This window comes from Zea mays, chromosome 1, assembly GCF_902167145.1.
Source record: "Zea mays cultivar B73 chromosome 1, Zm-B73-REFERENCE-NAM-5.0, whole genome shotgun sequence".
NCBI lineage: Eukaryota > Viridiplantae > Streptophyta > Magnoliopsida > Poales > Poaceae > Zea > Zea mays.
The window spans coordinates 67,931,505-67,947,709 of record NC_050096.1 but is presented as its reverse complement, the minus strand read 5'-3'; the positions used below and the strand labels follow the sequence as shown (position 1 = coordinate 67,947,709).

The window sequence follows — 16,205 nt, the reverse complement described above, 5'->3', positions numbered from 1 at the left end:
TACATGTTAAAATTATTTAATAGACACTAATTACATGTTAATAGACACTAATCATATGTTAATCTTAATCACGTAAATTTTTTATTTGAAATATACATAGCATGTGTGGTCTAGTTTCGTTTGCAAAGATGTTAGGAATACATATATGAAATCGGTTCAGTGATTAAATCTTTTGATTAGAAGATTAAACAAAAGGACAAATAAAAAATATGTCTCGATTTCGTGCGAGAGCATGTGCGCGCGACGGGATGTTTCCGGCGAGCGAGGCTATCTCTAACCATTCATCCTCCGACCCCTCATTCGTACTACCTCTTCTCAAATATCCTCCACATATTTCTCCTCTTCTCGGACCATTCCCTCTATTCAGCTCTCATTTTATTCTTTAACTAAGACATTTGACTTATATATCTTAATTTTTTGGAGTTTTTAAAAATACTATCATAATACACATTGTTATAATGTAATAAAACTAAAAAAATTAATTTTGCACTAAATACAATCAATTAGTAAAGAGAGGGAGATTCCAGAAGGAAAAAAATGGATGACACACCCTCTCGAGAGGAGGGGCCGACGACGGGGGTGATGTTGGACGCAGGCGTGCCCCGCAGGGAACTGGGGAGCGGAAAGGTGGCCCTTTGGGGCTGGTTTGGGAGTCCAAAAACTGGAGGGGATTGGAGAAGCTAAAATCACATCTTTATTCAAAATTAAATAAGGACTGGATTTTAAACCATCCAATCACCTCTGATGTTATGGCTCCCAAACTAGACTTTGGAGTTTAGAGTCAGCCTAAGATGCTTTGAGTTCAGGGGAGTGGGAGGGTGGCCCGTTGAAGCCAGCCTCAGACGCTTTGAGTTCTATGTTGATCAGTCTCTAGAGATACAACAAACCAAACAAAAACTGTTTTTTTATGCACAGATGCAATTGCATCTCTAGAGACGGGCTCCCCTGTGGCGCCCAAAATCCCTTCTCTCACGGATCCCCTCCAAATCCCTTATCTCCAATCCCCTCCAGTTTTGTAGCTTCCAAACTAGTCCTTCCTCTTAATCCCCTCCTTCAATTCATTGTCACCAAACCAAAGAGCCCTTAAGAGGAGTATCATCCATGTATATCGCCACGGAAGGCGCTCACTACTTTGAAGATCCCAGTGCATCAAATTTGCATCGTAAGCCTAATCGAGTTGCGTCACAGTGCAAATATGGGGAATCACGAATCATTTTCTGAACTGTATAAAGAAAATTGTTAACTGTGACGCTAGTTTCTCAGCAGCGCACAACATGACCGTTAGGAAGAGCAACAGGGCATTCTTCAAGCCAAAAGGGATTTCTTATTCTGTAGAGAGCTCCAAAAAAGGTAACTTGGCGCCAGTTACCAAGGAAGAGAAGCCGGCACAACATCGTGAGTTCATACTTCTTTTGCATTGTAGGATTACAGAGGTCCAGGGAAGGTGCCGTTTTCGCGTTGCTCGTTCCAGCGATCAACCTGCGAATTGAACACAATTCAGCCGAGCTTAAGATGCCAAGACGGTAACAGGAAAAGCTGAGGGACTGAAAAATTACAGACAATACAGTTACAGACACAGAATTCTTCTTCAATTATGAAAAATTAATGCGTGCAAGGGCAGCTATTTACAAAATGTGTTTAGACCATTAGATGTTAGGATATGGAATGGGACATTACTCACTATGCTAATGCTGTAGTACTGTGAACCATCATTTCACTTCAATAAGACCAATAAGTGCAGATATTGGGCTGAAGCTCCACATTAATTAACCCATATTATTCACAACTTGAACAAATTTATATACAGCTATGAACAATATCGGTTTCCATTCGCTAGACAAACATATTAAACACTTGAATCTCGGTTAACCAGCTATGTTCAGGTGGTTAACCATTTCACTGAAAAAATATTATATCTATTTCACCAACTACTGGGTACAAGTTATGAACCAAGACTACACATTTTTTTACATAACTACACTCATGGTTATTAAAGAGAGAATTAATAACCAAAGCACTACAGGATCAGGTTTATTATGCTCCTAAGATTATATGACTGGTCCCTTTGGAACCTTTGCCTAGTCTTGACAATGCGAAAACAGAAAGCTTGCAAGTAAGGCGAGCCCTGAAAGCTAAAAAAGCCATGTCCACCTGAGCACACATGGACATGGATTTTTTAGCTTTCAGGGCTCGCCTTACTAGCAAGTCCTTGCACATATAGGCAAAAAAAACATTCAGGACCCTCCGTGACTTCGCTAGACAAGGACAAGGTGAAGCAACACATCCAACCATTTATAACTCTACAAAATCCAAACATATCCTAAAGTTCAAGTATTTTATCTGGGTAAAGTACAGTAATAGTGCTAGACAGCTAAAACATCGTTATTCTTTTTAAAGAACAGTGCTGCTGTAAAGTGAATGCTTAATTGCGTATCAACTCGAAATGCATAATTCACATGCCTCAGAAAGTTTTTTCTAATCTCAACACTATAACAAGCAACAAGGACAGAATGTAAATCTGATGAAACCAATAAATACATACCCATTCACCTGGGCACAGGGATCGATAGTACTTGGCGAACTTATCACACTCAGGTGCATCCTCACCTTTTGCAGCCACACACCTGATTAATTAACCACAGTTATTGAGAAGACTTACCACGATGATCCTTATCTATCTCGACTTTATGAAATATCAGAATGATAAACCCTACCTGTGATATTCAACATAGCGTGTGAAACAATGCCTTGTTTGGTTTGTTGTTGGGAAACGAAAATCTGCTGGAGCTGTTTCGATCTGTATATTGAAATTTAAAAGCATTTAGCATCTATTAACATGAAATTACCAAGTGATATCACCATCAGTATATTTTTTGGCAGCAACAAACCTTGATCTCAGGTTTCTCAGCCTCTTCCTCCTCGGTAGTCTCACTTGCTTCCTCTACAGCAGGTGTTTCCTCTGCAGCAGTGTTAGTTTCTTCTGCCTCTGGATTTTCAGCAGCATCTTGTACTTCAGAAGTTCCATTCTTGTCTTCTACAGATGGAGGAGTTTCATCATTGGTTGAGGGAGCAGCTTCAGACTCAGTACCACTAGAGGGCTTCTCCTCAGCTGCCTTTTCCACTGGAACTTCCTGTGGTGGAAGTGAATACTCCTACAAATGAAGCATGGGTTCAATAACACTAATCATGGATCATAAAATGGAAATAAAAGCGCAAATCAAAGAGGAATGAGCTTTCAGAAGAACTAGTGTATTATTCATCACATACAACTAGTGAAGTTTAATGCAAGCAATTAACATCAAAGGAGATCAACTTTTGCATTTAAGATCTAACATGAAAGTAAGCAAGCCAGTATGCATATGCAGACCCAATGACAGAGGCTATCACATGAGTAGGATCTGGGGAAGCCAGTATGCATATGCAACTTTGAGAAATGAACCTTATGACACATATGTAGCCATGACGGTGTAATACACTTGGGATTCCTTACAAATTCTTGCAGGCCATAGACGACGAAATTGTTGTAAGTGAAAAACTTAAAACTGTATTCAAGAAGGGAGCACATGTAGAAGCCTTAATAACCTTAAACTGTATTAAACAGCCAAGTCCAATTTAATATTGACTAAACTGTCCCAACTCATATACAACTAGTGCAGTGTAGCAATTACCAAGCAACAAGTACATGAACCCATATAACCAGCCCCATCAGATTAAAATATATAACAACACAACCAACTTCAACATAGGAGACCAATTTTACATGTGCACTCAAAAGTTCCATACAAAGATTGCAAGTATGAGCACACCCAGACACTATGATCCGGTAAACATTAGACAGCAACAGATGAAAATAAGAATAGATAAACGATGTTCGATGCTGGTCACATAAAGAAAATGGTGAATATGCATGAGAACATTCTTGTAAAGAAAAGTTCCAAAAAAAATGGGCCACCTATGTGATTACCACCTAATCTAACCAATTAGAACCTGCCCTAGGGCTTTCTAAAACACATACAAAAATTAATAGACCTGACAGGTACTGTTCATAGTTAAAAAATGCACACTGTCGTTTCTACTAAAAAAACTGAGCCTTTGAGCAAACTACGAAAAAACTATACAGGAATTTATCTTCTCTATAGAAATTCCAATTCACACGCAAAACAGACCATATACTTAAACCACCTACATCATATTCGATTCTCCTAACAGCTAGTGAAGATCTATTTTGTGATTCTCACTCCAGATCATCTATAGGATTAAACTAACATTGTCTAAAGCAACTATTAAGAACAATCCTATCCATTTACAAAAAATGTCAATTTTGACTCTACTATTCAAACTTTGACCAGGTTTCTTATGCTCATGCAAATTGTTACAAGTATAATCCTTCGTCATGATTCCAGTACATCTTTTCACAGCTTTAGATAACTATAAATTTGAAACTTATGAACAGACAGTTTGAACAGTAAAAGTCAAAGTTAATAGATATATGCAAAGGAGGAGAGAACCACTCATAATTTTAATAACATTCAGAAGAATTCGAACACCAAGTGGTCAATACTTATCTACAAAAATTCTAGAAATCAAAATCAATAATTATAAATTTTATATAAACTAGACATTTTGAAAGAATCAGGTAGAAAGACCATGTCCTTTGTAAAAGACTAAAAGGAAAGATATTAGCATAATGGCACTATCCTTTCCTTACAAAGAACATATCTAGCACTAAAAATTATGTCCAAGAATATCTAATCACAGAAAAAGTCCTTGACTATTTTGATATTACAGGGCTCATAGCAAAAAATAGTGTTGCATAACCAGAAATCCTTATAGCCCGTCAGCGTTGACGGCTTTCATCCTAAAATCTACACGACCCTCAGAATCTCATACGCGTTTAGGCACCAAACTTGCACGAGAGACTAAGCGCCACCACCGCCTACAGCATAACACAAACTTTAAATCTATCAGCATTCCACAAGGACCTAATTAACAGGTAATTCGACTACCTCCAAACAAAATCGAAACTAGCGGCAGGTAACTTTATGTTCTTCGTCCACCCAAAACCCTTAACACTACGCTTACAGGTCCCTGAATCCCACGAAATTATCGGCCAACCAAATCGACCGCTCGGCATTTACGAATCAGCAGCGGCAGATAAACGTTCCTTGCTACCAGACACGAATCCGGACGCTGAGCATAACCCAATCCTGCACGGGCCATCGGAGAAGCGCAGATCTGGGGGCGCCCGCTAGATCCGTCCCCATGGGGTCGCCAAGTCCAGATCGGGTGGTGTGGGAACCAGATGAGATGATGGGCTAGAAGAGTCGGTGTGCTGCGTACCTCGGCGAGGGACGGCGTCTTGCCTTCCGCGGCCATGGGCGCAGCAGCAGCAGCCTCGAAGCTTCTACAAGGGGCGGCTGCGACAGTGAAGGAGAAGAGTGGAGGAGACAGCTCGCAACTCGGGCTTCGGAGCAATAGAAAAGGGAGGGCGAGGGCTAGGGGCCAGTGGCCAATGGGCACCCGATACGCGTTAAGCCGAGTTTAGACATGTTTGAGAGTGATCCGCTTCCACAATTTTATATTTATTTTAGCTTTTTCTGTCAATCAGGTCTAGCTTCACGATCTCTACCTTTAAAAAAAATTAAAACTAGAGGTCAGTTTTATAAAAAAAATACACTATTTTCATATCTCCCCGTGAAGTTGCACAAAAATTACCTATCATATCATTGATTACAAGATCTTACCGATTCATGTCGGTGAGATCTTAGAGGACGGGTTTGTCTTCCCGTAGCTTATGCTTTCGTCGATCGAACGAGCAGGAGTTAGAGACTATGAGGTTGCGTGAGGAGATGAGACATCAACAAGAATTTATTAAGGTTTGCAATGCACATAACCAAACGATGTATCGAGTAAATATAGATAATATGAACTCTAAATTCTTATATTTCAATCCAACATCTTCAATAGTAACACATATGTTTAACAATTAATGCAACAACAGGGCATAATACCAAACATTCCACCGCCGCCACAATGGAGCCAATTTGCATCCATACCAACTCTGGTACGTTAATCTTAGCAAATTCTCTTAATGATGTTATCTAAACTACCATTTCATCTAGTTAGTGTAGTAGCAAAACATGAACTGTATCTAAACTTAATCAAATATTCATTAAACATGGACCGAGGACTCAACAGTTCAACACCCCTCCGACACATATACATGCACTTGGAGACATGGTACGTTTGATAACTCTCGATAATTGTATACACTTGTATACTTAGCTTGTTAATATTTACATTTAACTTGTTCATATTTGCATCTTGCATAGGTTACGCCTGAAGCGGGCGAAAGTGGGTCTGAACCCATAGAAACTGGATTTGTTGAGTCCCTCTTCGCGTACCCTCCTGGTGGTGGCAGCGGCCAAAATTCTAACCATCCGAGTGGTGGTTATCTCTGAGTACAGTGTTTGGTCGTCTTTATTTCTTAACTCGAGTGGGGTTTCCCTCGGTAGGTTAAACCAAACTTTGTGCGCTATGTGTTTTCGTGAACTAAATGTTGGGGCGAAGGCAAAGACGCTACCCTTTGCTCGATGCCTTCGTCGCCTCGCTTCACCAACGATGCCAAAAGACGCCGGTCCGATGAGGACTTCGCGACTGGACTTCGCGGACGCCCTTCGCCCTTCTCCATTGCAAGACGAAGGCAAGACTCCGACGATGTCTGCTAGTCTCACGTCCTCATCGGGTCCGGAAGCCCAAGTGGGATTCGGCCCACTGTAACGGGCCCCGCAGGGATAAACATGTTGCAGACCTCATCTGTAATAGCCTTTTCTGTAATGACGGTCTGTAACCTCCCCTCGGGGGAATATTCTGATGATACTCTAGGTTCCCGAGGGCATAAACGTCCTTGTTTGAGGGCGGTAGGCACTCGGGCACCTATAAATACCCTCGTACAGTACCCTTGAGGGGACAGATTAACAGAGCTATTGACATTCTCCGTTGAATTTTGCAAACACTCTCCACTTCCCCGTTGGATCCTCTTGCTTGGAAGAGCGAGTACCAACACTAATTCCCATGAACCAGTCGTTGCGGACGGGAATTAACGTATTAATTTTTATGGGCCAAGCCAAGTCGACGAGAATTAGTTAATCCCTGTAGCTGTCATATAGCTGACGAGAATTAAGTAATTTCTATCAGCAATTAACGAGAATTAACTAAACCCAATCAGTAATTTCCGTCAGTATATCGGTGCTTGGCTGACGGAATTAACTGAATTGTTGTTGTGCATGAACGGGAGATGAGGAGAGGAAGACATGGACGAGAGGGAGCCTGTCGTGGCGGCGCTGGAGCAGGTATTAGCAGGTTCACGCCACGGGAGAGAAGGTCGTGTCTCATGAGGGAAGGGGAACTACTGTACAGAGCCTGGATGGTTATCAGATATTCAAGGTAGCAGTCTTAATTTTGAAACAAACCGAAAAGGACGACGTCTCGGATCCTATAATTGAGATATTAACTCCGGACCAGACGAGTAGGCGACCTGCTAACCTCTGCTCCGCTCCATTCCCACAACCCGGGGCCCCAGACGCCCAATTCCACCTGGTAGTAGGGTTGAAAACGGATGGAAAAAATCCCGTCCCGACCCGTACCGTTTTCTACATTTGACCCGACCGTTTCCGTATTTACGGAAAAATATGGAAACGGGACGGAAACGGGAGAGGACTTATTCCGTCCGTTTTTGCGGGATCCCGTTTTTCCGGATTGAACCCGTATTTATTCCGTATTTGATGAATATGGGACGAGCCTAATATACATTAGTATATGAATTAAATCCTCGTGTATTTAGGTGACAAATTATAGCACAATTGGCCACTGTAACCACCTGCTCTTTTCAAATGACAAGTGATCTAAAGTCTTAAACAACATCAGATGTAGCTAAATGTACACATTTAGCAACCAAACAACAATAGAATGTTGCCTCTCTATATCTATTTGTTTTATGTTATTGTTCTGACAATCAATCACTAGTGAAACATCAATAATATTTCTATTTGTATTAAATTATGAGTTTCCGTTAATATTTCCGTTCCGTTCGTTTTCGCAATTCCGTTTATCCCGCTCCCGTTTCCGTTCCCGACTATTCCGGACCTGATCCCGTTTCCGATGATAAAATGCGGATACGGAAACGGGAGAAGGGGTTTTCCGTTCGTTTCCGTCCGTTTTCATCCCTACCTGGTAGATCTGGAACTCGATCGTTGGTGTCATATTTGGGCAGAGAATACTCATCGTGCAGTACGTACTCGATCCCAGACTTCGTTCGCGTTCGCGTTTCAGTGGAGTACAGTCACCGGATCTTCGTCGGAAACCCTTTTTTTCCTCTCCTGAAAACGATTCAGCGTGCCAAGCAACGTCATGGTATATATGTTGTGTAACCGAGAAATTGGCGTTGCGTGCGTGGGTCATGCACTGAGATCTGCACAGAAATCCCCTGTGGCACATCAGTCCCATGCGATTTATGTTGCCGATCTGAAACGATTTCAACGGTCTGCGGTTCATTTCATAGAACCATTTCAGGGATCTCAATATTATCACCAGCCATAGGAAAATACGGGCATGCCGTGTCGAGCCTTCGTTATTTTCCCTACACTTTTTTTTTATATTTGGAAGTTACATTCGTCGGAGGAACAACAACATACACGTATGTTCAGAAAGTTTTTTTTTTTTTTGCTGGTGTTTAGTTATGCTGAGCGAACTGCAGAGTCCTGGTACCGGTTCAGCTCTCCCCAGACCAGGTTCTCAACGTCCTCCCAGGACGTTGCAGCCCTCATCTCCTTCCACAGGCTGAATATAGCTCCCAAGACGTTGTCCTCGTGTAATATACAGTAGCACCTGCGAAACCAAAATAAAAAGCTACATGAGAATGTTGCGGCTGCACGCTGGCAACTGTCGGTGAACTACTGGGCGCATCGCTTGTCCGGAGGGGCAGCCACCATTTGGCTACTTCCACTGATCGCTAGCGCATAAGGGGAAAAACATGATGGATGAGAGACTTATGTTAGAAACCATGTGTGTGGAACCAGTGGCTTTCAAAGTGCAGATAAATTGGAGACAGACACAGCCAAACCATCCATTGGCTTGTCATATAGACACAGCAAACAGAAGGGTAAAAATGTACATGGACAAAGAACTGGATTCAGAAACTCTACTACTTACATCGCGCGATATGATGCCCTGCTGAACTTCGAGTTTCGCACTGATCTGTAGACATCGGTGGTTGATTCCCCCCTCAGAAGGGGAAGTTGATAGCTCCGTAGAAATTCCTTGAGAAGGTCACTATCACCCCGGAAAATATCCAAGTGCAGCGGAATTATGTCACATATAGGATCCCCTGCTCACACACAAGAAATATAGGATCCCCTTCACTTCAAACTCGAAAAAAAGGTGCACATATATAATACCAAAAACCAAGGAGCAAAGATGACAGTCAGCTCACCAATGGACAGATCACTGAAATCAATGATGTGAATTGCATTTATTTTGTCCCGATCTGAGTCATAAACTCTTTCCCTCTCACCAGAAGAACTCAGTTTTATGATCCCCTCGATAAGAATGTTATCGTCCATTATATCTGAATGTATCCAAGAGGGGCATGGGTACAGCAACTCACCATCATCCTGTTAACTTAATCAGCACTCGTCAAACCTAATGCTCGACACGAGCAACGAAGAAGACAAGGATGCAAATTTACCTTAACAAACTTGATGAGGAAGCCCATATTCGGAGGGAGATATTCTTCAGCCTTTTCTACTAGAACTTGTGGAACAGAGTCCCCCCTATGCAGACAAGGTATACAGATTAAAGCATGTTATCAAATTGATTAATAACAAAAACATAGCGGCTGCATATCCAGCTGAGACAAGCCTATGCAAATCAATGCATAATTGCAATCACAATTTTGTTTTTCGAAATTTTAGCTGTTAAAAAACTAATTGTGATAAAACCATGATTTATCAAAGACATATCTAACATAACCCTGGCAATGTTATTGGAAGTCCAAGAACATGTTATCAAAGACACTATGATTTCGAAACCATAGTGTTTTAGTGGCCCCTTCAAACTAGTCCAATTTAATATGTCTTGCATGATTTTCACTCACCAGTTAGCTAGGTGCTTTTTTACATTCTGCTTCCTCCTATTTAGAGTAGAGACAAGTTGCTGCCATTCAGGTAGAACCGTGGTATCATCACATGTTCCTACCACTTCTTTCACATCATTGTTCCCAGATTCAGGTACATGCTCCACGGGTGGCAGGGGTAATAAATGTATGTTTCGCATTTGAACTCCCAAGGATGATGCAAGATGAAGAATATCAGTCTTCGACAGCATATCGCGGCTGAAAACGAACAGGTTCACAAAGTCATGACCATTAGACAACTACAATTCTCTTGAGAGGAGAACAAAAAACCTGTATACTTACATGCGAGCAAAAATATCTCCTTTGCACTTTCTTGTTACCATGTAAGGCCAAATTGGTCTGTCTGAAACATCAGCCGAACTACACATCCCAAATCGTTGCTTGCTCCAAAGCCCAAGAGGAAAGCAGCTGTTCGCACAAGAAACCTCCAATGAGTAGTACTTAACCAAAATTTCTGGTATTCCTTTTCCATTCCACGGAACCGTGCTGTAGATATCATCCTTATACTCAAGGAAGCCACTAGCAATTATCTCAGGAATGTGATTGATCAAAGGTGAACCACTTTTTTGCAGGAGATCATAGAACTCAAGCTGCAGGAGAACGATCGAGTATCACCATAATAGAAATGACATTTTCCACCACAAGTTGAAAAATAACTAATACAATACCTCTGTGCCCAAACCATGGACAGAATAAACCAATCCTCCTTCAGCATATATTTTAATCACATTGCCCGAGACAATGAAGACCTGAAAAGTTTGTAGCATATGTTACAAACAACAGACATGCAAACATTCATTGAAGCTTCAAAAGTTGAAATTATGCCATTTTAATACGGTGTTGAAATTTCACTTCCACAGTTCAGATGATTTCAGGAAGCAATTATGCTGAATCCATAAGGGAGCAGTGACCTTACTAAGGGGTTGTTTGTTTGGGATTATAATCTGCCCAGATTATATAATCTAACTTATTTTGAACTAAGTGTTAGTTCATATAATCTGAGCAATACATTAACAACTAAACTACGTTGCCTGACATCTGTCATGCATCTGTTTCTATGTGCAATACATGTGTGTGTGAAGTAATCATTTAAAATAAACATTGTAGTACAAGACATTTCAGTGTTATCTAGGAACAGCTAAGCTGATATGCAGTTATAATTTCTTGATAGTGGTAACTTTACACGAGAGAGTACTTACTGGGTTGCTACCAGTGCCAACAGGAAGCTTCTCATCCTCTGTAGGTGGTGGTAAACTATGGCATGCACATATCTCCTCTAAGCATGAATACCATTTGTCAACATTTATTGCAAGGCATGCACCCTGTAGGAACAGGGAGATCAGTTAGCACAAGGAAAAAGAACATCCTTAACAAACTTCCAAAAGTGTTCAAAAAACAACTCCACTCCAGAATGTAACAGGTTTTAGTTTTGTCCTAAGTCAAACTTCCTTAACTTTGCCCAAGTTTATAGATAAGTGCACCAAGAACTGCAACATCAAATTAGTTTCATTAAAAAAACATGAAATATGTCTTCATAGTACATTTATTTGGTATTGAAGATGTTAATATTTTTTACTACAAACTTTTTCGAAGTTAGAGAAGTTTGATTCGAGAAAACTAGAACATTTTACATTTTGGAAAAGAGGGAGTACATGATAACTATGCGCACAGAACATCCGGGACAGTAAAATTTAGAGCAAAACACACCTTCCATATTAGTTCTCTCAGATCAGGTTTCAGAACCCAAAGCCTTCGCAGCCATTCTCTTGCTTCTCTCTGCCCAATTGAATTAGTTGGACTCCAGAGAGAAGAATAATGGTCCCTTTCTTTCTCAATGAATTGTGACAAAAAATCAATATCATATGAGAAATCTTGATTCTCCAAACTCTCTTGAACACCTGAGAACTCAAATGCAGAACAATGATTTATGCTATTTGAGATTCTTAGTGCTTCAGAACCTTTAAGCCTTTTTTCCTTACGACTCATATCAGGGTGGTTCCATCCACTCATTGTGACAGATTGATGGTTTTTATTATCTTTAACGAATTTTCCTGGAACAGCAAGTAAGCCAGCACGGCAAACTCCTTTGTGTCTGTGACCAGGTGCCATATCCAAACATACATGCTGAAAATTAGACTGGTTTACAAAGTTCTGTGTAACTGCAATTGTTGTCTCGAGATTCAGAACGCAATGCCACCACCCACTAGGAACAAAAATGGTCTCTCCTGGCAATTGTGTGCATTCCAATGGCTTCTCATGTTCAGGAAGGTGTGGATATATATCAAGCCACCACTGTAAATGAGTGCATGAATCTTAAATGCTCTGGAAAAAAGAATAAAAAGGAAAGTTAATAGAGTTTTGAGAAAATTACTTGCAATGATGTCGGAGTTTCAATGTCAACATCACCGTCTTCATCATTTACATGTACTGTGACACCACCAGGCACTCTTCCTGGAGGGTACAATGCCCATCTATGAAATAAGATCGATCTTGTGAGTGAAAAATCAAATTCTATTCATTAAGAAGTTCACCATATGCACAGTACGGACAATCAGCAAAAGTAGCAAAGGTTAGCATACACATTCCATTCTCTGAAATACATGTATGGTGATTGGTGAATATAAATGAAGTTGCAAATTAATGACGGAAACAGAAAATAAGCCCACCAAGGGGGTAACTCTTTCTCTGCCTCTGATTTTGAAAGCTAAATGGAAGTAGTCATAAAGAAAAATTTGCATGACCTTAAAACGCCACAAGTTTAGAAGTTACCAATTCACAAGTGTAATAAGCATCCATTAAGTTGCATGTACCAGAATTTGGAATAATTCAGGTGTTACTGTTAGGTGACATTTAATACAGATAATACAAGAAGGGACTCCAACCTTTTTCGGCCACAAAGAAGAGTATTCCATGCACTTGTCAGTCCAGGATCAACATGCCAAGAAGCACCTGATCTCTCTGGTCCAATAATAAGCCATCTGAATGCTGGTCGTTGGTCATAATCCAAGATATCAAAAAAGTCTTCTTGGAATAAATGAGGGACACTATAATCTTCAAGTAATGTTGGTGCTGATTCTCCAAACTGCAATGATTTGCCAAATGAGTTTTTCTCAGCTGGTAACTTTTGTAGCAAATGAAATGAAATGACGAATACAGAATACCTTATCATCAAATATGTATAGAGGATCTTCATCATGCTGGAGTTCCATGTAAGAAACATAATCCTTTAGTTTCATTGTTATCTTCTGAGGGCTTCTTTGTGATATCCTGAATGGAACTTCCCCAAAATCCTTTGTCAGTTGCTGCAGTGTCCATTTTGTCCTCGCAGGCCAGGTTTCGGCCAACTTCGTAACCAAAACCTGGCATCGTAACACCAATAATATGTCTTCAGGGGTGGGTGGAATACAAGAACAAATGCAGAAAATCCAATTGTCATCATTAAAAATCTATATTAAACCGAAAGGCTCACAACTCACTGGGCATTTTCCATCATACTGAGAACGAAACTGATCCAATAAAAAGTCATCTTTCCTTTCCACATGTCCATCGTCAAACGAAAAACTATTCAAAGTAGTAAAACATCTATACCATCTCCGGTATAGATACAAAGAATTAAAGCCTGCAGGGAAGTAAGCATAAAAAGGTACACAATGAGAGAAATAATCGGTGTGTCACCTTATTTAGAAAAAAATACAGAAATGGAAAACAAAACGTTCATGTAAATTACCATCGAACTGACGAGGCTTCTGCCAAATCTCCTTATTTTCTGAACATAGACCAAGCCTGGAAATGAAGCAATCAGTGTCTCACTTTCTCAAAATAGTCTACGTTGATCAATAAGGATGGTACCCTAAATACTAAAGTAGTAAGATTTACACGATAAAATGGCTTGGCATAAGTAAAACATTACCAAATGTTGCAGGACTTGAATTTGCACGTACCTACATAGTGCCGTCTTCTTCCAGGAAACTTTGTATTCAAGAGGACCCCCGATTGAAAGACATTTGCTCATCCAGAGAGGTTCTTCATTACAAAGTATGTACATGACACTGAAAGTGATCTAAGAATGAACATAGTTCCAAACCCTAGAAGGATATTATGTATAGATACTAGCAAGACAAATAACTAAGAAAATGTAACATAAGGACCCTGTTTTTCTAATCAGGTAAGAAAGAGATCGCCAGATCGAGAAAGGGATTTTGAACTGTTTAGAACAGGGTCAGCATTAGGAGCATAACTAGAAACATATCAAAGCTGCAAAATTCTCAAACGAAACTTGAAAAAAAAAATATCTAGCGAACCCAGAAGCAATTTTTTTGCGCATCATTGGGAGGAAAGGATAAGGAAAATGTTTTTTCTGATCATTGTTATACTTATTTCTGGGGTGATCTTCCTTGAATCTGTTTACAAAATGGCCATTTTTTTATGAAGTGGTACATAAAGTTAACTATTTCACTTCATGCACGCTACCGGTAGGCTCCAGGTTCCCCCATGATAAAAACTAGTAAGGCCTTGTTCGGTAAACTTGTGCAATCCATAACCGAACAAGGCCTTAGTGGATACCCTGAAATCCCACTATGGATTTAATCTGGGTATGTATTGGGTGAATTCATACCTCACACCTAATCCCATGGTGAGATTAAATCCATCAACTAATCCATGTGTCTCTCAAAGCTAGCTATTCTTTTGATCCATGGATTCTAATGTAAACTTGTGCAATATCTTCATTGATTTGTTCCATACCTAATGAGCTATGGATAGAATCCATGTCTTCCATATTTTAAAAAATTCCCAAACCCTTAGATTATATTCCATGATGGTTTAACCGAATAAAAAAATTTAAGTAGTCTTAGATTATTTTGGGGGCACCGACTATGACATGGATTTAATTCCAATCCATACTAAACCAGAGATGTAAACGAACAAAGCCTAGGTAGTAACGATAGTCATGAATGATGAACCAAACAGCTGATCCCCAGGACTTGTGCATTTTCGCACGTTTTGACATCGATACTGCTGCCTAGCTTGCGCAAGTGCATTCCCATTCCCTTGCCTTTCAGAACTGCAAAATTCTGCTGGCCCACTGACATGTAATGATGTACTCTAATAAATACTAGATAGGCAAGGCACCCACGTCCCAGGACTCGGACGCGGGGACATAATCCGTGATTCCTGGCTACTACTAGTAGTACTAGCTAACAAGGAGGGAGCTAATCGCAAAGATGGTAGTAAAGCCGAAGACGAAGCGAAGGGGAGAGGTGCGGGCGGGCGGGCGGGGGTAGCGCACCTGCTGACGCACGCGAGGCGTCCGATGTCAGCGGGCGAGAGGATGTCGACGACGGCGCAGAGCACCTCGTCAGGGAGCACGGAGAGGGCGCCTAGCGCCGCCTCCCTCCGGTCGTTGCCCGCCGCTTCCATCGCCCCCCGCCCCCCGGTCGGGCTGGTCGGTGGGTTGGGTTGAGGCGTTGAGCAGAGAGAGAGAGACAGAGCCCAAGGCCGGGCGTGGGAATTGATCGGACTTTCTTCAGATCGGTAGGAAATTGCGCGTGGGAAACAAGCAGGGGGACGCGCTGGACCACGCGTCCACGCGGCGCGGGGGGGGGGGGGGGGGGGGGGGGGGGGGGGGGGGGGGGGCTTATTTATAGGGAGCCTGGGGACCGTATTCGGGCTCTGGGCGTGGGTCCCTTTCTGCTTTGGCGCCTGCAAACTCCGGAAGCCAAAAAAAAAACTTCAGTTTATTTATTATACGGAGTACTATGTTGCAAACACACCAGACCAAGCGGCCATTAGTTGACAGCCTCCAAAAATGGTCCAAATAATGCTTCAAAAGAAAAAACGCTACTCCCTCCATTTCAATGTATTCTATGTGTCTAGATTTATAATAATTTATTTGAGTATGGACAAAAAAATGCTAAAATGACTAAGGGTTCCATGACACTAAATTGTAATCTCTCTTTTTATAATCCCTAAATTACCAAAAAAATAGGACTAAAGGGATGGAAGAAAAACTGAT

The 16,205-nt window shown here is 41.1% G+C and overlaps 2 protein-coding genes across 4 annotated transcripts; both read right to left on the bottom strand.

Annotated features, from left to right (window-relative positions):
• Nucleotides 1-944: 944 nt before the first annotated feature.
• On the bottom strand, nucleotides 945-5,556 carry LOC100192808 (uncharacterized). 2 transcript variants are annotated; one of them, NM_001138001.2, is made up of 5 exons: nucleotides 5,341-5,556; nucleotides 2,889-3,152; nucleotides 2,715-2,797; nucleotides 2,543-2,624; nucleotides 945-1,479 (listed from the first exon to the last, which is right to left on the bottom strand). In NM_001138001.2, exons 1-5 carry the CDS (start codon nucleotides 5,374-5,376, stop codon nucleotides 1,426-1,428), a joined length of 519 nt encoding a protein of 172 aa, NP_001131473.2. In that variant the 5' UTR covers nucleotides 5,377-5,556; the 3' UTR covers nucleotides 945-1,425. The 2 variants fall into 2 exon arrangements, with proteins under 2 accessions (NP_001131473.2, XP_008643509.1); XM_008645287.3 differs by having other exon boundaries at nucleotides 1,195-1,479; nucleotides 2,551-2,624; nucleotides 5,341-5,551.
• Nucleotides 5,557-8,471: 2,915 nt separating this feature from the next.
• On the bottom strand, nucleotides 8,472-15,766 carry LOC100383440 (uncharacterized). 2 transcript variants are annotated; one of them, XR_002262507.2, is made up of 16 exons: nucleotides 15,480-15,766; nucleotides 14,134-14,241; nucleotides 13,920-13,975; nucleotides 13,669-13,811; nucleotides 13,354-13,551; nucleotides 13,075-13,274; nucleotides 12,564-12,663; nucleotides 11,900-12,484; nucleotides 11,392-11,514; nucleotides 10,861-10,941; nucleotides 10,475-10,782; nucleotides 10,154-10,390; nucleotides 9,746-9,830; nucleotides 9,491-9,671; nucleotides 9,211-9,414; nucleotides 8,472-8,886 (listed from the first exon to the last, which is right to left on the bottom strand). XR_002262507.2 is itself a non-coding variant. In NM_001176090.1 (16 exon segments), coding segments are annotated over 16 exon segments (2,862 nt in total). In that variant the 5' UTR covers nucleotides 15,611-15,667; the 3' UTR covers nucleotides 8,618-8,735.
• Nucleotides 15,767-16,205: the final 439 nt, after the last annotated feature.